This window comes from Centropristis striata, chromosome 9 (genome assembly GCF_030273125.1).
Source record: "Centropristis striata isolate RG_2023a ecotype Rhode Island chromosome 9, C.striata_1.0, whole genome shotgun sequence".
NCBI classification, from domain to species: Eukaryota; Metazoa; Chordata; class Actinopteri; order Perciformes; family Serranidae; genus Centropristis; species Centropristis striata.
In genome coordinates, this window is record NC_081525.1 from 26,811,267 (window position 1) to 26,834,073 (window position 22,807).

General features: G+C 38.8%; 1 protein-coding gene across 2 annotated transcripts in view; it reads left to right on the plus strand.

The window, feature by feature from the left end:
* Positions 1-22,807, plus strand: part of yjefn3 (YjeF N-terminal domain containing 3) — a 70,838-nt gene continuing 48,031 nt past the window's right edge. Inside the window, exons 1-2 of one of the 2 annotated variants that reach the window (XM_059341126.1) lie at positions 1-158; positions 251-339. In XM_059341126.1, the coding sequence (XP_059197109.1) occupies positions 272-339 (68 nt within the window). In that variant the 5' untranslated portion in view covers positions 1-158; positions 251-271. Of the gene's footprint in view, positions 340-22,807 lie in introns of both variants that reach the window. The other variant, XM_059341127.1, reaches the window with a different exon arrangement.

The following is a 22,807-nucleotide window of genomic DNA, read 5'->3' on the forward strand; positions in this document are numbered from 1 at the left end:
AAGAGACAGAGGAGAGGCAGAGATAGAGGCAATATTCAGAGAGTGTGTCTGTAGCAGCCAGTAATTACCTTCCAGCTTCTGAACCAATCAAGAGCCACAGAGAGAGACACAGAGGGAGGAAGCACATTTACATTCTCAGTCTCTTCCCAGGCAAAGAGGTAGACAGTGTGCTTATTGAATCAGAGTGAGAGAGAAGGAACGGAAGTGTTTTCTTTGGAGCGGCACAGCTCATCCTTTCTCATATTTGCAGAGTCTTGCCGGGTGAAAACAGATGGACAAGATGAACCACAGCTCAGCGGAGGCAGAGGCTGAAACCATAGAACCACTGCGTTACCTCAGGTAGGCACCTGCTCACTTCTGTTGCATGTCTTCTCTGTCTATTTTATAGTCACAACAATTCACCAGACGGCTGTCACATCTATGCACAGTGTGAGAAAGAGACAGCAGGTATTCAAATAAGACTTTATTCATCTGGTAGTCTGAATCAGCAGGAAAAACAGAGAAAGGGGAGTAAAATCAGTTACTTAAGTTGACTTGTTTGCCACATGAATACCAGTACTGATGACAGTGATGATGATGATGGTGCCAGCAGTATTATCTTCGTCTTCCCCCAAGAAACTCCTCGCTTTGCCAGTCTTAAATTTCCCTCATTGCTCTTTTCTCCTCCACTGAAGCCTCAAATTGAATTACAAATTTGAGCTGTTATAGAATTAGCGAGGCCATGTTTGATTTGCTATTATCAGGCTACGTATTACTGACCAAGACAATTATCTTCTGATTCAGTATCTTTCTGGATCTGAAGTGAAATTACTTTGTTATGCAATCCGAGGTTAGTGTGGTGTTCCCCCTGGTTGCCTCTGTAGAACCACTTTTACTCTCAGAACGTCACAAGAAAGGAGAATTTGAGAAGCAAGAGGTACCATAGTGAAAATACAGGTAAGCTGTTTTAATAACCCTTTTAAACAGAGGAAGTTGCACGAACTGCACATGCTCACAGTGATGAATCTGTGTGTGTTCACATAAGATTCAAAATAACAAGTGGTGGTCCTCCTGGGATGCACACTAAGTACAGCCTTGTATTCATTATGATCAAACATGTGACACACAAAATGCAGGTAAAATACTAAAATATTTTCTCTTAGATTACATTTGTTTTCACATATCACAAAAACCTTTCTAATCAAAGTCAGCAGTAGTTCATGCGAGGGGGGGACAAACAGACATTCACTCAAGAGAAAGCTGTCTGTGTCCCGTATAAAATTTAAAAGCCAACTTTGAGACATTTACGTAACAAACATTTTAACTCAAACCATGATCTTTATCTAAACCCTAACTAATCCAGTGGTTTGTTGTCTACACCTAACCAAACTGCAGCTGTTTCACAACAACCTGTTTGGAACCGTTTTACTTCAAAATGTACAACGCTGATTCCAAAGAAGCTTGGACGTTGGTCGAACCGTAATTAACAAGATGCAATATTCCCTTATTCAATTGAAAACTGTACGAAGACAATATATTCTACCCCTTCAAACCCACCTGTCCGCCACCAAGTAAGGGTAAGGTTAGACCAAAAAGTGACCATTCGTGCTGAATGTAGGCAGAGATCGATGGAAAAATACAGCATCAGTTTGGGGTCAACCAGTTGAAGTTGACGTGATGCGTAGATAGATAAACTTAGCTTTGCCACCAGAATCAAGTGTTTTTTGCCCTTTCACTCACATACAATGAGAGCGGGGAAAAAATAGGAGGTGTATAATTGCCAATGTTAACTTTGCTCATGTGTGACCATGCCCGATAGCTCCAGAGGAAGCTGAAGAATCCAATAAATGAGAACAGAGTTGGGGCTGAGGGAAGTCTGAAAATGAAAGAACTGGAGTGAGAAAGAAGTAGACCTCTGTAGCTCCCTTCTTATTTCTGATTGAGGTTACATAACACACCTGTCAGTGGTTGAGTTGCATTATGGGTAATGTAGGTGCCAGTTTTTGACAAAAAAGAAAATAATCCCAAGAATAAATCTCTGGTTCTGCAGCATTGATTTTTACAACTTTTTTATTATTTTACTGTCCATCCTGGATGTGACAGTGTTGTAGAAAATTTGTGGTTTACTCTTTTAACGTGGTACCGCGCATCTTTATACATGCTTTTATTTATTTTTTTAGCTGTAAAATAAATTAAACACTAACTTTACTGTCAAGAAACACATCAATGCTGGTGTTAAAAAAAATTTTGTCCCATTTTTTCCCCCAGCAATTTTAGGCTCAGACCTGAAGGGAAGCTACACTTTCTCCAATACAGGGATGTGACCAAATGCCTGTACAGCAATACTAATGGCACGAAGCCATGCACAGACAGGCCAAAAACAGACTCACAAATGCACATCGGCAGTGGAACATATTGTACCAAACCCTTTCAAACACGAGGGATGGTGTTGAATATTTTTTGTGTTATGACAAGATTAGAGCGGGAATGCCTCAAAGACTTGTGTCCTTGCTGTTTTTGTCTCCTGTTAATCTACTACAAACTGGGTGTTTTGTGACTCAGGAGGAAACATCTCTGTTTTCTTTCTTCCTTCAGTGCACTTCAAACAGGAAGATGTGCTTAATATAGCCCAGGCAGATGGTTTATTCCTTGTGTGTTGATCATTTATCTCTATAAATCACCCTGCGAGCCTGTGATGGATTTTCCAATATGGATGTACATACGGCTCCTGACGACATCTTAATGCAGTATGCTGCATCTCTTCCATGACTCATGTATCTTCAGTAACACTCACAATTATTATCATTGATTTAACTGTTCTATAGACCTGACACCTGTCTATTTCACTGTCGCCATGTCAATCAGTGCATGCACCTATGAATCTATTCTGGGTGTTTTTTTACTCTTTTCGTATGTAATTACCCTCTTGGCACGAGCTGCATTTACACCCTCCGTGTGTGTCGACATCTGAGGAGCTGAGGCTGGCAGATTAACTACCACCCGAGAGGCTTGGTCCCAGCCCTCAGACCTCTCAGATCTTTGCAGCCTGATTGGTGCTGGCTGGCAGTCAATTAAGGCTGTCAATTAAAGCCCACACATATTACTGCACGGGTAACTGATTATACAGCGGCTGTCGTCATCAGGGACTGTGTACCTCCGTGTGCGCAGGCATGTAAATGTGTGAACTTGAGCGTCCCTCATGCTTTTAATTTATTCGCTTTTTAAATTAACCTGTTGTTCATATTCATAATTCATTCTAAAATGATATGTAGATGTTTATCCGTGGTTGTTGACAATCAATAGCTGACACACAGCTGGTATAGCAACCTGTTTATGCAGAAGCTTGGTGTGCATTGTGTGAACAAAGTACAATTAGATGAAGATAATTGCTTTATAGAATTGTCATATAAAAAAACATCCAGAAGAGATTATATTAGCCCTGGGTCACCCATGTGAAAAAGCTGCTCAATAATCTGATATAATCATGCACTGTGAAAAATGTCTGTAGATTTTACGGTGAAAAACTGCTAAACCATGACAGTAAAAGACCGTGAAATGATATATGGGTTAATTCAGTTTCAGTAACAATGAAACACTGTAAATGTATATATCAGCCAAAGTTATATTTTTTACATTTTTTTTAATAAAAAAATAAATTACTCCACTGTAAAATACACTGGCACTGTGTTTGTAGCAAAAATATACTGTAATATATATACAAGCCATCATTTTTGCATTTATTTTTTGTAAAAATACTTTTTTCTCACTGTCAAATGTACTAAACACCATATCTCACCATATCATAATTTATGCAGCATTTATAAAGTATTTTCTTGTCAATTATATGGCAGAACAGCGTTTCTTTTGATGGAAAAACTTAACTTTTTACAGTAAAAATATGGAATAAATTGGCAATCTTAAACAGGAAATTTAAATTTAGAAAAAGTTGCACCGTATTTATTACGATAAAGATCTGTCAACCACAGCTGCCGTTTTTTTACCGTAAAAACAACAGTTTTTTTTTTACAGTGTATAGCCAGTGGCAAGCAGAAACCTATTAAGCGAACACATGAAAATAATATGTTACGATCCCATTGTTTTGGTGTGATAATGGTTGCAGAAAGATCCAAATTATTCTGAGCACGGCTCATCTCACACACAGCTGTTCCTCCAGAGTAACAGATTAAACACACGCACGCTCACAATGCAAAACAGGATATGTGTAACTAATTCTTCAAAAATTTAACTTAATCCAAAACTGGGATGAAAGTACATTTCCCCACAAGCTTGCATACATCTCGCCACAAAGTAAAAGTAGTGCTACATTATAGCACAGGTATTGCTGAAAGGCCTGAGGCAGGGATAACCTGGAACTGTTGGCAGTGGTTCTGAGCTGGTGATGATTTGGCTTCAGAGTCACAGTAGAAAGTTTCGATTGGTAAAATGTACCAACGGGTTGAATATACAGGGCAGATTTTGTGCTTGTGTATAATTTATTTGGGCAAATAATACTGACTATTTCTACCCACTCTACATCACAAGTTGTTCTGTTTGATCTACTTTTTACTGTAAAATAACAGCAAATAATGTTCCCCAACCAGCAGGAGAGAACTGAAAATAACACAGCACAAGTCTTTTTTTGGATCAAACTCTGAATTTAGAAACTGTATTGAGGGAGTGACTCAACGAACATCTGCCAGCTCAATGTGCCACATTTGCTCAAATCAAAGCAATTAAACCTGATTATGTCTGCAATGTTCCCTTTAGTGTAATAAGATACTTTCCCTCATCTTTCTGATGTTGTTTCCTCCTCCTCTCTGTTCTGATAGTGTTAGATGTTCTGGCACCTTGGCCCACCTTTCCCCTTTTCCCACCACACCTGGGGCCTGGGGCGAGTCGCACAGAGAAATGTTCGACTGGTCTAAGATATTTCTGTCTATCTTTCCATTTGCTGGTCCGTCTGCCTGTCTATCTGAGCTGCTGCCAGCGTGTCAAGCTGTCTAACTTTACCTGCTTTGCCTTCGTGTCTCTCCGACCTTGACAACATTGCATACTGGGCTTATTGTTATTCTTTTGGCTTGCCTCCCTCCTTTCAGCTCTCTGCCATCAATTCCCATGTTGGTAGCTCCATTTGCCTGTGTGACAGCTCTGGCATTTATTTATAGGCCAAATGTAATGATTGGGGCAGAGAGGTGGGGATGCAGAGCGGGAGAAATGGTGGTGAGATGATATGTTACCAGTGCAGTGTTTGGACATAATTTACCTCTTCCATTAAAGTCAGATTAGCCATTAAAGTTCTCAATTCAGCCAATTTTGAAAGAAGGGTATCTAGGGGAAAGGGCAGGTGAAGCAGGATGAGGACTGTTGTTTTCTTATGAATCAGAAGATCTACAATAAGTCTTCTATTTCAGATCTTTGCTTCATACTGTAAGTAGCATTGTGTGCCTGTAAGGGTGAGCTAACAGAGTAAAAGAAGAAACCAGACAGCACTCAATGCATTCACACCATATAATAAAGTTACAGTGAGTACCTAGCTTGACGTATGAGTTAGATTATGGCATTTTTATGGTTCACAGCAACCACAATTTCCAGATAATAACCAGGCTAAGAGCTCTGTAATCATCTCTGAGAGGCTGAATTCTAATGTCAAGATGCTAACATGCTCCCAACAACAACTAACAACGTGATGTTTAGCAGATATCAACCTCGCCCTGGTCACATCACCTTTTTGTGGATAGAAAGCCTTCATATTGAACATATGAGATTTGAGGCACAGTGTGGTAAATGGCGTTATGATGCCAGTGACAATTTCTACTGATGGATAGCTTTAGTCAGAGGCTGCTGCAGGAATGTTACAGTCATACAAAAAAGCAACATCAGACTGTTAGCTTGTCTTCAACTAAATCTCAGCTCAGCCTAGATCAGGGGTCGGCAACCTTTACTAACTAAAGAGTCAGTGTTGGCCAAAAAAAGAGAAAAATATCATGATGGAGCCATATACCTTATTTTGAGCCTTACTATGAAGATGAAACAGCCTACTAAGTCTAAATGAACCTACCCATAATACTAATAGGTCATAATGTTCTGAATATACATAAGCTGAATAGCAAAATATCAAAATAATAGCAAAGTACCATTTGAGAATGCACTATTGGAATGTGTGAGTAGGGAATGGACTGTATGAATGTCATAATGAATGTATACTTGTGAATAAACAATAGCTGACCTCTGTGTTGGCTGAGGGATGACTTTTTTCTGTTTATCTACAAAGTGCAGTGAAACATTCATAGCTAGCTTCAGTCATTTTCACACCCAGCACCCATGTTGTGTAAGGAGCAAAAGTACTTGTCCATCTGTGCACACATGGTGTTGAAATGAGGTGCATTGTTGGTGTATTGCTTTCTTAAAAACAGCAGAAAGTGAATGCGTCATTGGCCAACAAAAACCTGGTCTAAAGCCAATGGTGCAGTATTTTCTTGCTATTAAAAAGATGCATATTCAGATATTAATATGCACCTACATAGGCAGGTTTCACAGCATACACTTGGTAGACACAAACTGTATGTTATCTATGCATATGCTCATATGCAGTCAAATGAAGTTGTTGATGTGACAGAGGATTGGGAGACTTCTCTGCCCCTTCTGCCTTACTTTGTATCCAGATTTTGCTCTATTTAACTAGCAAAAGTGGAGTTGGACAAACCATAAATGCACTTGCACCATGCACGTTTGCCCATGACTATAAATTGTTTTAGAGCTGCTAGAGTTCAGAACATTATAGAAAAAAGCTGGATGTTGATAATCTTTCATGTTGATGACTTCAACAAATCTGCGGAGATGTTTGAACGCTCGTCCATCTGAGGTTTAACAGCTCTTGCTTTCAATTTCCAGACCACCCCAAAGCATAAAATCCTGCTTATTCATGTTTAAATGAGTCTCTAGGCAGCAGCCTTTGGTAATGAAGAACACAAGAGAGCCATTTGAGGAAGTCTGAGCGAAGACTGTGTCCTCCACATTATGTCCACATTGTGAATCATTGAAAGGATTTGAGTAGATATTAGGGGGCACGGGGGAGAACACAACATTCTCCCAAAATGTGCCCCAATTTGTTCAACATAGCGTTTACAATGAAAAAAAAACAACAAAAAAAACGAATCTCCGTTTAGCACAAGTTGGTTTGAGGAGCGATGAGAGCAGAGTGAAAAGGTCAAACACTTACTGCAGATTGAAGTGAGTTTGGTTTGCTTATCTTCACTCAGGGTTTGCTCTGACAAACCTTATACAATAAGTTGTCCGTCAAACCACAGCAGTCGCACAAGGAGTGTGTGTGTGTGCATGGACACCCATTAGGGCGAATGAAAGAGACGGAGATAAACACAGAGATCCCTATGATTCCTTTTTTTAGAGGTGACTGCAAATTTGTGCTTTAAATTGGCAGGTTGTAATAGGGTCAGAAATTGTCAATTATTTAGCAGCTATTATGTCCCCTTTACATGACCTTCACACTGTGTGGATGTCGTGTACTTTAAAGTGTGTGCTTGTGTGTGCGTGTGTGTGTGTGTGTGTCATTGTAATAGTGAATGAGCACACACATTCTGATGTGCAAGTTGGACTCTAATCAGTTTCTTACCGCCTTCACAGCTCAAAGCAGTGTTAGCTTTACATTGGCACAGATAACACATGACAGAACTAGAGAAAGAGTGAGAAAAAAAAACCCTCATTCTCATATTTTGTCTCCCACTGCTGGTGCCTCTCCTCTCCTCTTCTCTCCCTTTGAAACACTGGACTATCACCAAAATGGTGCTACTTTTTCATGCGCACACAGAAAAGATGGAGATTGATACTGTGGAGGGCTGCTCGGAGGAATTCATCTTCTAAAAGAAAGCAAGCTAATGCATTATTCTATACTAAAGCAGAAACTGTAATTAAGACGAAAACAATGAGTCACAGAAAACCCACAATAATATGAAAATTGTGCTTGTGTGAGTGTGTTTATGCATTTAAGTGTGTAATATTGATTTGACGGGACTGAAGTGAGCAGTGGTGTCTCTCTGGTGGCAGCTGAATGTACTCAAGCGTAAAGCATCTGCTGAGAAGCTCTCATTTATATGCCTGCAGGTCCCATCACTGCTACATTTTCATCATACATACAGAGTGATGTAAGAAATGTTCCCAATGGCTGTCTGGAAGGCAGGAAAACATATTTGAAAATGTAAAAGTCTCCACTGTGGTGTATGACTACAATACAAACAAATGAGTCTTTAACCCTCTAGATCAGATCAGAGAAACCAGTTGAAAGTACAATCATAGGAGCTTTGCCATTTATGTTTCTAGACAATGAAAACTATTACCATTTTTAATTTACATGCAAGAGACTGTTTTGTAGTTTTTTGTTTTTTTTCCTGCTGTTTTTGTGTGTATAAATGGTAAAAAAAAATAATAATTGTACATTCCCATAGAAACCTGTTTCTTTTGCTTGTATTTTCAGTTGCTGGCAGCTTTATACTTTGTTAGTTAAAATAAAATGAAAAATCTGACTGATAGCCAAGTTTGTGTGGAGAAAAAGGAGCCATGCATGTGATGTAAATCAGACTGAAAGATGCTAAACACAGACAGAAATGAATGCATAGGAAGTTGACAAATTTGAACCAAAATCTCCTGGACTTCAGAGGTTTCATGTCTTTTTGTGTGTTTCACAGGAAGCACAGTGCTCTCTTTAACAAAGACACACAATCAAAAATATGCAGTGTCAATTATGCCACGAGAAGGGTTTTTCAGCTAGAGTGCAAGAATCAGAGATGATTTTGTGACTAGACCATTGTCTCCATGTAGAGGGTGATTTTTAATTTCTACTTTCGGATCACTTCCCAAGGTATTACAGCGCTGAAAACTTGCAGTAATGACAGGGGTTTTCTTTTGAGTCAGTGAAACAGAGCACCATGCTATTATTAGAGACAGACCATTATTTGGTTTGACAGGTCCACACTGTGCCTCAATTAACTAATGTTAATTAAACTATTGTGCTGCTTAAATGGGATCTTTTACTTGATGTTTCAGTCATTTTAATTATATTGCAGGTGATATATATGGTTAACTGCTTCCCTCACTGCATGCTCACTTTTAATTCTTAACTTTTAATTTCTGTAATTCCTTCATGCAGTTGACAACTGGTCTGTTGGCTCAGGTTCACGTTATTCTTTCCACTGTGCCGTGTACTAAAACCATGACATGTAACAGCCACCTTACTTATGATTATAACTTTTAACCAGCACACAAATGGCCAATACAAAACCACCATGTTCTGAACAGACTCATTCTAAGCACTAACGAATCAGTGTCATTTCTATTTTGGAACATTAAACAGCAAATTGTGAAAAATGCATGATGGGAAATGTGAGCCGTTACAAACGGCGCTGTTGTTGGATGGCCAACTATAAAAATAGGATTTTTGTCTTTTAAAACATAGTTTCTTTTAACCTCCTGAGACCCAAGCAGTAACGCTTATAATAAGGTCCTTAATAACCATTAATTAACAAGTAATAAGGCATTGTTCTCGCTTTAGATCCGGTAGTTGCAAAAAGCATAGTTAACTTATAGGTAACTTATAATAGATGAGCAATAAAGTATATTTTAATATCAATAAGCAAACAAAATAAGATTAATAAAGGCATGGCAAAGACATAATGGGTGGGTCATGGGTGTTTGTAATTCTATGAAGAATTATAAGATACTCATGAGGCTTTTATTAATGTTCTTAAGCATTTGCAAACTGCTAACAAGTTTCTTATTAGTGCTTATAAATCTCTTATAGCCTGCTATTAGCTGTATTATAATGCCATTATTAACACTTATATAAGCTTATAAACACACAATAATGTTAATAAGCATCTTGTAAGGGCTTACAAGGGCCTTATTACTTGTTAATTAATGGTTATTACAAGGACCTTAATATAAAGCGTTACCAGAACATCAAACTACCAACATTATTAAGCACAAATAAACAAGTTTTAACCATAAAATATGATCAGATTGTGTACCTGGTCCACCTTTGTATGGGGATAAGCTGTTGATTGACTTTACCAGGATGCTGCCATCTGATTTTTACACTAATTAATGCATTGTGCTTTTTCTAGAGTGTGTACTACTGAGGACAACATGTTATAGTTAAGCAGAATTAAGTATAAGGTCCAGAAAACCTAAATTGAAATGTCCACATATGAGGATGCAGGGTCACAGGAGGTTAAGTTTCTTATTAAAATATATAACTAATATTAGTCAACATGGAATGGAATGGAGAAGAATAATTATTTTGAAAATGCTGTACATAATCATTCAGCATTCCATTATATAATCAGAACAGCTTCAGCTGGACTACCCTGAAAAAGGTCTGAGTCACAGCATGTGTAAATGACTGAGCCTCAGTGTGGGATGAATGTGTGTGCTTGTTTTGTTTATATGCCCTGGTGATATTTTAACTGACTTTAATGTGTGTAGACAGGATGCATTGTCATCTTGTGTGAGTGTGTGTTGGATATTTGGAAAGCTGACAGGCATGAGAGGGCGAAGAAAAGAGAGAGGGATTATGGGAGTGTGTGTGTGCGTGTGTGTGTGTGTGTGTGTGTGTGTGTGTGGATGGTTATGGTGGAAGGGGTTTAAAAAGAAAATAGGTATTGTGAATGTGTCGTCCTCGCTCTTCTGTTCCATTACAACAATAAGGGTCAGTCTGAAACAAGAACACTTCACTGTCATCTCTTCAAGCTCCAGACAGTCAGGCTGTAGTACAGGCTACAATTTAAAAAAAGAAAAGAAAACAAAAGAAAAGATAGAAAAATAGCTCCAATAACTGGCTGATTTCATTGTGCAGCTCAGGAGAAAACATTCTTTGTTGTGATTATCTTTGAAAAAGTCATTAGTGCCCCATATCCAGCTTGAGCTCCAGTCTTGGTTTGCATTACTGATTTCAAGTGGGAGATGATGTGAGGAATTGATTATTATAATTGTCTATTAGATTTATTCTCAAACCCTGTTTAATCCATCAAATCTTGTCAAGAGCATACTGATAGAATAGTCAATCAGGAGGATTCTCGCAGCTTAAGTGATCTGATGTTTCCCCAGCTACATCAATTTGAGTCCTTGAAATATTCCGTGAGTTGACTTTATCTTGTGAGTTATAGTGAATCTTTACCTCCATCAATCTTGAGCTAATGTTTGTCACCAATCCATCACCACACAGTGTTGTGGCATCACATCATTACAGTCAATAACTTATCTAACATTCCAGTCGTTCCCAGTCACACCAGCAGCTGCCCTCAGTGTGCCCTCACTCCCAGACACACACACACACACACACACAGGCAAATACACAGTTAAGCTTCTTAAATGAACTACAGCATTTCCTTATTCTTTCACTTCTATTTGCCGAACTGTGATTCAAGCAATGCAAACATTGCTAATGCTAATGTCAAATGCTAATGCTGTGATTATGAGAGAGACAAACCTGTGACAGAAGCATTCCTCCAAAATATGACATTATATCTACCATGAATACTTATGCAAACACAAGATACTTTACAATTTTTTTATTTATAGGGAGGAAACAGCACATTGCCATTGTATTAAAAAAATAATTATATTAATTTACAGATTTAAACTTTATATGATGGTTAATATTTGTAATAAAAGTAATTTACATTTTGATGGCATTTGCAGTTAATGTAGAAAAATGGTTTACAGTAGAGTGAATTGCTGTAAAATGAGAATCTTTTTTTTAATTACAGTGTACCACATGTTCAGCATACTTATTTTATGCCAAACTCTGTTTGTAAGCCTTACCAGGTAATTTTATTTTGTAACCAAGTAGTTTTGTCGTCTAAACCTAACCAAACTGTAATTGTTTCACAACATAAACAAAGTGTTTAACACCGTAACCATTATGTTTAGGTATGCTGATGTGTGAATCTACTGCCACTGCTAGGGGAGCTTAGTAAGGAAATGCTCCTGTGGGTAATATAACAGTGCAGGAACACACAGCATATGTGGTCGTCTAGTTTGGAGGACCATAACAGCCAAAAACTTAATTTATACCCCTTCAACGGTTTCTGCTGTGAACCCTGTAGGCGACTTGCTGACAGCGGCCAGAGCTATTCTGAGGATTGTGAGTAGAAAGGAAAGTGTTCTCATGGTGACATAATGGGAGCGATGGCAACTAGCAACTTGCCTTATGTCGTCTCCACTAGAAAATCAATGTAGGGAGACGGAAAAAGGTACAGATTGAGAAAAACTAGAGAGAGGAGAGGATGGAGAAAAGAGAGAGAAGGGGAAAGAAAAAAAGAGTGGGTGAGGACCAGAAAACTGATAATAAGATCCAGGGGGGCTGAGGGCGGTATCTTAGCACTCACTTTCCTGTCAGCTATTACCACCTGTCACTCACATCAGCTTTGTGCCAGTTGCCATGGAAACCAACCAATGTTACACCCCGGCGAGAGATGTAGCCCCGACTGACTGAGACTTGTAGGTGCTGTGTTTGTTAAAGACCTTTGCAGGGACAGCAGCACTCAAGTTAAATCTGAAAGTATATTGAACAGATTTTCATTTTCATCACATAATGAGAGTGTTTGTGATAGAGACATGCTCGCCATATTTTTTCTCATCTACACTTTTAAAGTAGTGCATGATTGAAAATGAAATTGAATTGGCAGAAAGGGACAGATGAAACAGACTGTGAAAGCATGACGTTGACTTGTTATATAAATTCTCCATTGTTGATCTATTTTTGTCCTTTCTGTAAACGCATTTGCGGCCTTGAGATTTTTAAAAATTTTTATGTTTGTCCTCAGGTATTGTGTCTCCAACTGTGTGTTTGTCACAGAGTATGTGCCTCTGTTTGCAGCCAGGAAGGCTTTCCCAATTCTCAGTAATTGGGTTCACTGTCTCGCTCTGCTGAGTCCTGATTGCGGTTCTGTTTTGTTTCCCATCGGAGGAGCGCTGCCGCTGAATACTTATTATGTAAATGACTTTTCTTGTCTTTTATATAGCTCTCTGTTGTTGTTTACAACACTCTGCCCAATAACTGATGGATTATATAAATAGGAATTAAAGTTGGCTTTTAAAAAGTCAAGATAATACTCAGTGAGGGCAATAATGTACAAATTAAATCAGCTTCACGGTAGTTTTGCATATGTGTTGATTGTATAAGGTACAAGAAAACAGCACAGTCAATCACCTAGTCACCTGGAAACATTTCTGTTCTTCTTCCAAACAACTAATAATGCCCGTCAGCCCCGCGGCTCCCCATCCTAAGATCTATTTTTCAGTGTTTTCCAGGAGTTGTAATGAGCCGATCTGTGGGGGAATTCTTGCCTCCTGGATGCTTTGATGGACAGAGTCCCTGGTGACCCATGAACCAGTGGATGAATGGTGATGCTGAGAAAGGCACACAGTAAAAGAGATAGAATTCTGGAGAGCCAGACAGAAAAAATCAACAGACAATCAACTAAATGTTGACGCAGACAGAGTCGATCAAACCCCTCGAGAGTGGAGGAAAATATAAGAAGCAATGGCTCTGAAAGATGGACAGGAGCTGAGGGTTTGCCTTGGATTTATTGGACTTTCGGAGCTCACATCTATCTTGCTCTCACGGCCAAAAATCTAATTTCTTTGTCTGCATTATCTGATAATTGCTATAATGACAACCAGGCAGACAGAGGGGGAGACACATGTTTTTGTGCACTGTGCACATTTGTGTTTTTGTTTTTTGGATTTCTGTCAGCTTACTGTAATTAGTAAATATGAAGCCAAAAGGTCTGCCATAGTTAGTACCATAGACAAACAGAGTGGGTGGCATGAAAATTGTCAGTGCTGAAAATAATTTCTCAAGAGGCTTTTTATCTAAGACAGCCAAGAAAGCATTATTGTTGAGCTTTAAAAAAAAAGAATGAAGAGGGAGGTATAAGAGGGGGGTGAATGTGAAAGAAAATGTAAAACAGAGGTGACACATAAGTCAAGTTTCCATCCATATTAATTGCAACTTTTAACCTTTAAATCTACTTAATCTGTAATGGAAAATATGATGAATAGTGGACAATTTTTTAACCCCACAAAAGGGAAAGGCAATTGGATAGCTCTCGTTATTTCGTTTCTTTTTTGGGAGGCCAAAATTCTACTTTTTTGTCAAGTTGTAAGCTATTGTGTTGCGTTGTCTCTTTGAGAAATATTTTCTGCTAAGCAGTGGTGCAGTAAAGGGCTTTTATTGTGAAAGGTAGTAATGAGAAGTGAAGCAGCTAATGTGCTGCATTTGACAAGATGGGAGGCAAGAGTCTTGCTGTCTTCAGACTCCTCCTTGTTATTATTTTATTATCTTCATAAGTACAGGCGCTATTCTCTTCCTGCTTTGTGCTGTAAATCCAGCTGTCATTTTCCCGGGAGAGCGGACATGGTTGCAGACAGAATTGCATCGTAAAATAGGCGTATATGGAACCAATCCAAACAGTCACTATTCCATAGCCATTATATTGTGAAGTTAACATTTACTTCACAATAATAATCAAGTGAACACTTTAATGCCAATGCATTGGGTGAATGGAAACACATTTATTGTAACCATAATTCTATGAGCTGCAGGCAGAATCCAACAACACGTTCATGTACTTCCTGCCATTTAAGACATGTGGCACTATCTGTATGGCTGTTTTGCCTCAGCCCACTGAGTCAATGATTTGAAGAGAGTAAAGTTCAATGTGTCCGCCTTAACTCAGAGAACTGCGGTTACAAAATGGGACTTTCTCTTACCGGTTCTAGTGGCTTAAAGAGAGCAAAGCCAATAATGCATCCCTGCTGAGACACCAACACGACACAAAGCTGTGAGTGCAGCACTTTAACACACTTCCAAATTAGTGGTGGTAAGGCAAATCCTCAGTGCCAGAAGTACATAAAAAAATGATCCTTTAACAAATACTAGCTCATCAAATGTATAAAAATAGCCTCACTATATATATATATATATATATATAGGAACTTTGAATGGAACTTTGAATATATTGAATGACCCTTGAATATATTGAATGACCCTTGAATATATGGAATGACCCTTGAATATATGGAATGAAACTATGAATATATTGAATGAAACTTTGAATATATTGAATGAAACTTGACTGACGTCATCAAGGCACTGCCACCTTGTAATTTGCTGCCGCAATAAGTGAGCATGAGTCAGTCAGCTGGGAACCTTGTGGCAGCAACACTGACCAATGAGGACATTATCAACTTATTGTCAAGTGCTTGTATGGGCCAAAATCCTCCCGATAGTACCCGTGCCCAATACAGTTCTCCTGACGACGAAGTTCGCTCCCTTTTTAATCGTGGCAGGCCGACATTTTTTTGTTTCTCATTTATTAATATGACGGCAGACAGACCGGAAGCGGGAAAATAAAAGTACCGTGCTAAGTTATTATCAAGCATAATAAAGAAAAAAGACGTATCATCATACACTAGTATAGGCTACTGTTCTCTTTCTACACCCAGGCATGGTTCACATTTAGGGTCAGTTTAGTCATACATAATTATTATTGATTATTAATTATGATTATAACTAATGCCATGGAAGCTATCGCTATGAAAGAGTTTGTTTACTTAACAATTTTTTTCAATATAAATGAATTAGGACATTAAAAGACTCCCTTTGATTAGATAGACTATATAGCACATTCAGAACATTGTCATATCACTTAATTACAGCAATAGGTGTCAATACACAGCGACGGGTAGTGGTAATCATTTCTTTTGGGAGCACAATTTGCTGTTTGCTTTTTTTATTTTTAAACTCACTAAATAAGTCTCATGAATTCAATTCAGACATATTTTTAATCCTTCCTTTTTTAAAATAGCTTGTTTAAATTTGTATCGTCCGCTTAATAAACTGGTATTAGGGTCTATATATTATATTTTTTATTCTGCTATTTTAATGTCTGTTGTATTTTTTTAAATGTATTTTTATGCCTCTGTAAAGCACTCTGAGTGACCTTGTGTCTGAATGGTGCTGTACAAATAAAATTGCCTTGCCTTGAGCTTCAGTTCAACTTGTTTATCTTTATAACACACACACACACACACACACACACACACACACACACACACAGTATATACATAATCATGAATAAAGACGAATGCATTAATTCATGGATTCCCACCCACTCCAATGCTGATTTGCAGGCCTGCAGACTTCCAGCTGAGTCTGCACTCAATAAGTACCTATTGTGCCTATAGATGATGTCTGTTTTGCTCGCTTATTCCTCTTCAGCTCTTTGAGTTTGTTTCGACCATTTAAATGTTGAAAAGCTAAATTCTCTTTGACTTCTGTTCTGTCTCTTCTTGCATTTGCTTTGTTTAGGGGATTGGCACAAATCTGGCAAAAACAGTAAAAATCCAGCTGGGTCCATCAGCTGTTCCAAATGTAGCCTGCTTTAATGTCTTTTTTCTGTTTTATTTCAGCTGGCATATTTGTGTGAATAAACATCACAAACCCTGAAAAAGGGCTGGGTCTGTTGACACATTTGGTCTTTATTGTCATTCAGCTGGTGGATAAAAGAAGAATTTACTTTGTGATTTGATGATGATTTATCATCAAACTGTTATTTTTTAATTAGTGCCTGATTCATCTCTCTTTCCTGTCTCAAACTTAGGTTTAGCATTTAACATTCACAGTAGTGCACAGCGAGTTAAAAGACAAGATCAATAGTAGCAAATAATAGTAAGCACTCCCAGAATTGCATAGAGACATAAAGACGCAGAGAGAGAGGCAATAAACCAAGATAATTCTCAAAGAATAAGCTTATAACTGCATATAAATGAATATATGAGGGAGAAAAAGAAGTAGTGTTTGAAGCAGTAAGTTAAATAAAGTTCCTCTTCAATTTAATTTTCCTCCACGGCACACTCAAGGTCGAGGTAATGAGATTAGCCGTCTTTGAGAAAATTTAATAATGATCATCCATTTAGTTATGCATAAGAATATTACTAATACTGCAGTTCTTGATTTCACTGAAAGGGTCAGTGACTTTAGGCTGTGCATAATTGCCTTGACCAGCCGTGACTGTTGGCAGGAGATAAAGGGTTTGTTGATGGGGCTGTGCTATATTTAGCCTATTTAAGTCCCATAATGCCACCTGTAATTAAAGAATGAAAAGATTACTACATTCTGAGTTGTACTGAAGGTGTGATAACAGCAGTTAAAGCAGCCGTTATGTTCACTGGTGGATCTCCTCTGAGACTCCCTGAAGCGTTTCGATACTGACTGACATTAATGTCTTTAAGAAGCTGTGATAGGCTTAATTTTAATGCAGTGAAGATTCTGGCAGCATGTGAAGACCCGGATCCATCGGTACCAACCATGTCATGATATCTTGTTGCAGGCTAAATAAAGTTTGAGAGTTTGGAGCATTTTGGATAAAACATGCATTTTTTCTTAGTATAAATGCGCTTTACACCTTTTGTATTTGAATGTTTCTGCATACTGGGGTCCCTAAACAGTTTTGGTATTGCATAAAGTGGGTATTGCTTTAAAGATGACATTCTTGTGGATTCAATAAGCCCAACTTTATCTGTGCGTGATGATGTTAGTCTCCGTAGTAGCCATTTTATTCCAGTGAGAGCATTCTTTGAAACTTGACCTCACTGTATAAAATGAGCATGCTGTGACCTCTAGGGTAATCACAGCCTCATGAAACTTTACAACCACCAACTAGAGACCTAGAGCATTCAGAGGATGTATGTTATGTATTACACTGTAAAAATGTCTGTAGATTGAACAGTGAAAAACTGTAAACTATGACAGTAAAAGACAGTGAAATGATAAATGGGTTAATTCAATTTCAGTAACAATGAAACACCGTAAATGTATATATCAGCCAAAACAGTATTTTAAATTTTTTTTTAATTTTTAAAAATACATTACTCCACTATAAAATACACTGGCACCACAAACATATACTGTAATATATATACAAGCCATCATTTTAGCATTTATTTTTTGTAAAAAATACTTTTTCTCACTGTTAAATGTACCAAACACCATATCTCTGACAGAAATATACTGTAATATTTAATGGTAAAATCTTTAATTCATGCGGCATTTATAAAGTATTTTCTTGTCAATCATATGGCAGAACAACGTTTCTTTTGATGGAAAAGCGTTTTATTCATACGGTAAAATATGGAATAAAATGGCAATCTTAAAGGTGAAATCAACAGTGCTAATATAATTTTACCGTAATATTACAAAAAGTTGCACCGTATTTTTTACGGTAAAGTTCTGGCAACCACAGCTGCCAGTTTTTTTTTAACCATTAAAACAACAGGTTTAAAAAAAAAAAAACATTTACAGTGTAGTATATATTAAAGATAAGGGGTTTTCTCAACAGTTAATTATAACAAAATGCAATTCTTACAGAAATCTCTTAAATGTCAACATTTTTTAATACTAAATCCTAGCATTTTTTCAGTGGTGTTACAAAAGTCTTGGTTTGTTAATGAGGTATTTCTCAGATATTTTCGACAAATTTAACACCAAATCTGTGTAACAAATGGCATCAACTCAAAAAATTGCTGCTGCTGAGACACAACCGAGCATGAGAATGGCCTAGAAAAAACTTGACACATAGTGCTGCACGTACACCACTTCCATGCACCACATACTGTTCATCTGCCCCTTAGAATTCTCCTGCACTCTCCAAAAATGGGTTTGTGTGGGTCTCCAAGGGCTAATTCATGCAAATGTTAGTCTTCTTTTTATTATGCTGTACTGACACAAATCTGTGAATAAAAAACGAATGGCTAAATGTCGGTCTAAACGCTGCTACTTGGCTGTGATGACACAAGCTGGGAAGTAAAACCAAGTCGATAAAGTGTGGAAGTGGTGACAGAAGGAGGCTTTGCGTGATGGCTCCTCCTCCACGTCACACCTCTGTGTCGTGCGGCTCACACATCTGCACCTCCGTCTCCTCCTGCTGCTGTTGCTCTTTCACCTCCTAAACATTTTAGAGGGAGGTGAGGCAGATTGACTGTAGCACGCGTTTACACAAGCACCATGTGTGTGTGTGTGACGCAGACACACGCACAAAAAAATCCCTCATATACTACCCCCTGCCAGGCTCCCCAGGCAGCACAGCTTGTGTGACATTCTGTTCCTAATGTATGGGAAATGCCACATGTGCATACATTACAGCTAAGCCTGTCAGTGTAAAAGCCGTCGGTAGCCTGAGGTTACAGCTGCACACATGGACCTTTAGCAGACAAACTCGCCTGTCGGTAAGGGACGACGCCAAGGGCGAGTCTGGAGCCGGGAGAAAGTTTGAGTAGCAGCTGGAATTTAGTCTGAAGTGGTGAGGCAGCTACATGTGTTACAAGAGTGTGTGTCAATAACACGACACTATGCCACAGGGTTTTGGGCAATTGCTTGTATAAAATGGCACTTGACTGCAGGAACAGCTTCATGTGTGCATGATTGACAAACACGAGCCTCCCCTTCTCAATCAGGAGTTTATTCTCTCTTGTTTTGCCCAGGTAGCACCCGACTGCTCTGCTCTCATTAGAGGTAACTCACTGGAGTATTTCTCTCCCGCTCCTGCGCCTTATTTTCAACTCTCTCATCATCATTGTTTTTATTCAAAGCGTCTCTGAAGAATACTCTCTTCATCAGCCTTGGTCTCTTTGCACATCTCACACATTTCTCCCCACCACCTGCCACCAAAGCACCATAAACACACCCACACATGCGCCCACGCATATACATGCATACACACGTGCCAGCGTAGCTGCGAAAAGGTCGGTCGAATGCCAGTTTCGATGCGATGGCTCTCTGGTCCCTCTCATGGTTCCCCCTGCTGCTGTGCTCATCAATTATACACAGCCTGTCTGTGTGCGTGTGTGTGCAGGTGCGGGGATGTGGTTGTGTCAGGAACAAAACCTTGCTTGGTGTGGAGGCTTCTGGCCAAACATGAGGGTGGGAGAGGCTGACAGACAGGGGCGGTGTGAGTTTAGAGGCTCTACTTTCTCATTAATATGCTGTTTGTGAGCTGCATGTGTTCTGTATCTAATTGCCTTTCACTTGACCCACCTGCCTTTTCCTTATGAAACAGTCTCTATAGTTTGAGTTAGAGAAATGAGTCAGGAGAGATTGGATTGGGTCACACATTCACAAATGGCCAATACACACTCACACTCACACACACACACACACACACACACACACACGCAGGATGATTAGGTAGAAAGAGAGTGAGCAATTTATGCGAAGGGAGTTCAAAGAAAGCCTTGGAGAGTTTTCAGCAGCAGAAGAAGCATCATTTTCTTTTTTGTTCTCCTCTGGCTTTGCTCTGGGAGTCTCCTGTCTTGCCTTCTATTGGCAATGCTACAAAATAGAGCCATAAGAAGTGAGAGCAGGACGGAGATTAATCATTTGTATCCAGAGGAGCCGAGCTGAGGCCCCGTGCTCTCCTGCTGGAATTGGGACACTTGCTGAAATAAATGAATGAAATTACCTGCCAAGAGTTTAATCTTCAGCATCGCCCACGCTGTATCTCTGAATGCAAATGGTTCATCTTTTCCACTATCCATTTTTTGAGATGTTGGTTATACGTACTTCTGGAGGAGGACTACAGATGTCCCCTGTGCATTGTAGAAGTAGGGCCCAGGCACAGGCACATAATGGAAGCCCATATTTTGCATTTTTTTAGATGTTATTATATGTTTTGATCGTAGAATAAAAAAAAAATTAAATACAATGAACAAGTCTGTTACACGCTGACAGAACTGACAGAGTGACATAAGACATGTAGACCTCTTGGTGGGCCCTTTGTTACAGCTGAACCTGCCTCGCTGCCCCGCTGAGAGAGAGGCTGGCAGGAGATAACATGCAGAGAGGGGAGGATGCAAGAGTTGCGACAGACATGCCCTGCAGGTTCATAACACCACAACACTCTTTGTTATTGCCTCAGTAGAAAACAACATTGCATATACAGTACAGAAAATGTAACTGACCACTAGAAAGGTGTCATTTTCAAGATGGGCAGGAAGCCACCAAAACCAGGCAAAGCCATATGAGAAAGGAGAAATATGCAATTACTTAAGGGAAATTGTACTCATTCTTTGCATAAATATGCTTGTAACCAATTGCTTTAATATATATTTGTACTTGTAATCACTTATCTATCATGCAGATATGCTAATTAGAATATTACATGACCAAAACATGTATTAGGTACCAGCTTTCGAGGAATACAAATCGTCAGGCAGCTTCGGACCAGATTTGAGAAGAATGGGGACACGTCGGACAAAAGGCACCACATTTTTTCCACATGCTCTCTATCACCATAGATTTCAATTTTTGACGGGAGCCACAAAAAATGCATTGACTAGGGCCGGGACTCAATTAAAAAAATTAATCTAATTAATTAGAGGCTTTGTAATTAATTAATCGAAATTAATTGCATTTTAATCGCATATAAATATTTGACCTGAGAACAGTGAGAAGTAATTTTTTTCACATGGATTTTTAGTATACCATTGAATAATGACTGAATACATAAGCTCAAGCAACAAAAATATTGTTTATTTTTGTTCAAGTCCAACAGACCAGTGCAATTTTTGCCATTAAGTGTAGCAATAGCATATTTAGAAATATAGTACATTTCAGAAATTCAGGTAGTCTATAGGTAGGTAGACCTTCTGCAAACTATAATACTTTGGTTTTTGAAGTAAAACACAATCCACGCTAGTTACCACACTAGCCGCTAGCTGCTATATGTTTTGCATTGAGGTGATACTTGAGCTGAACACAGTTTCAATATAATGCAACAAAGTTATGCGCAAGCTTACACTTTTAAGAGCAAAGAGGATGATGACAGGCTCAGGATCAGAGGCAGAAAGCACATAAGTTGGGAAAATGTTATAATATTTTGAGCCACGTTGAACAAAAATTGCAGCAAGTTAAAATGAGCGTGGAGCTAAACAACCAGTCATAATCGTATCATCAATCATAACACAGGTTGGAAAAATGGAAGAAGATAACTTCTTCTACGCTTCATTTGAAGATGAAGTGCATTTTGCATAGCCTGCATTTATTTATTAATTAATATTACAGTTTTTGATTTTACATTTTACAAAGGAAATGTTAATTTTCACTTCTTTATTGTGTGGGGGAAATTTTTTTTATTATCAGACCGCCATTACATTTTTCATCTCGCACACCCCCTAGCGGCAGCTTGCGCACCCCCAGGGGTGCATGCACCACACTTTCGGAATCCCTGCCCTAGACAATAACAGGTTGTCTTACATAGTTTTTGCTGCTTCTTCTAGGGTGGGTAGATAGATATCTTACCTTATTAGGTGAACGGCCATGCATTCATATATTTTTTTCTCATGATAACGAGTTAATTTCATTTGTTTTCTCGAGAGAACAAGATAATTTTCTGGAGATCTGTAGTCCAGACACGTAGCCAGCAAAGGGCCCGCCCATTTTACTCACTGGCCCACCCACCCAACATGTATAATTGTATTTGTAACCCAGCCCATGTGGGATGAGCCTCTCCACACCCTGGAACTCTGCGTTGTGTTGTTTATGATGATGTAGGGCGGAGGAGGGACCAGTCAGACATGGGTGGTCGTTATATTTGCGGCTCAACTATAGCACATGACACAGAAATGCAGTGCCACCCACCTTCCTACAAGTGCTGATTGAGTGCTGATTTTTATTATTTTCGTGCTTTCTTTCTTATTTCTTCTTTATTTCAGCAAGTGGTTTCAGTACCACGGACAGCTCATGCGTAACAGAAAA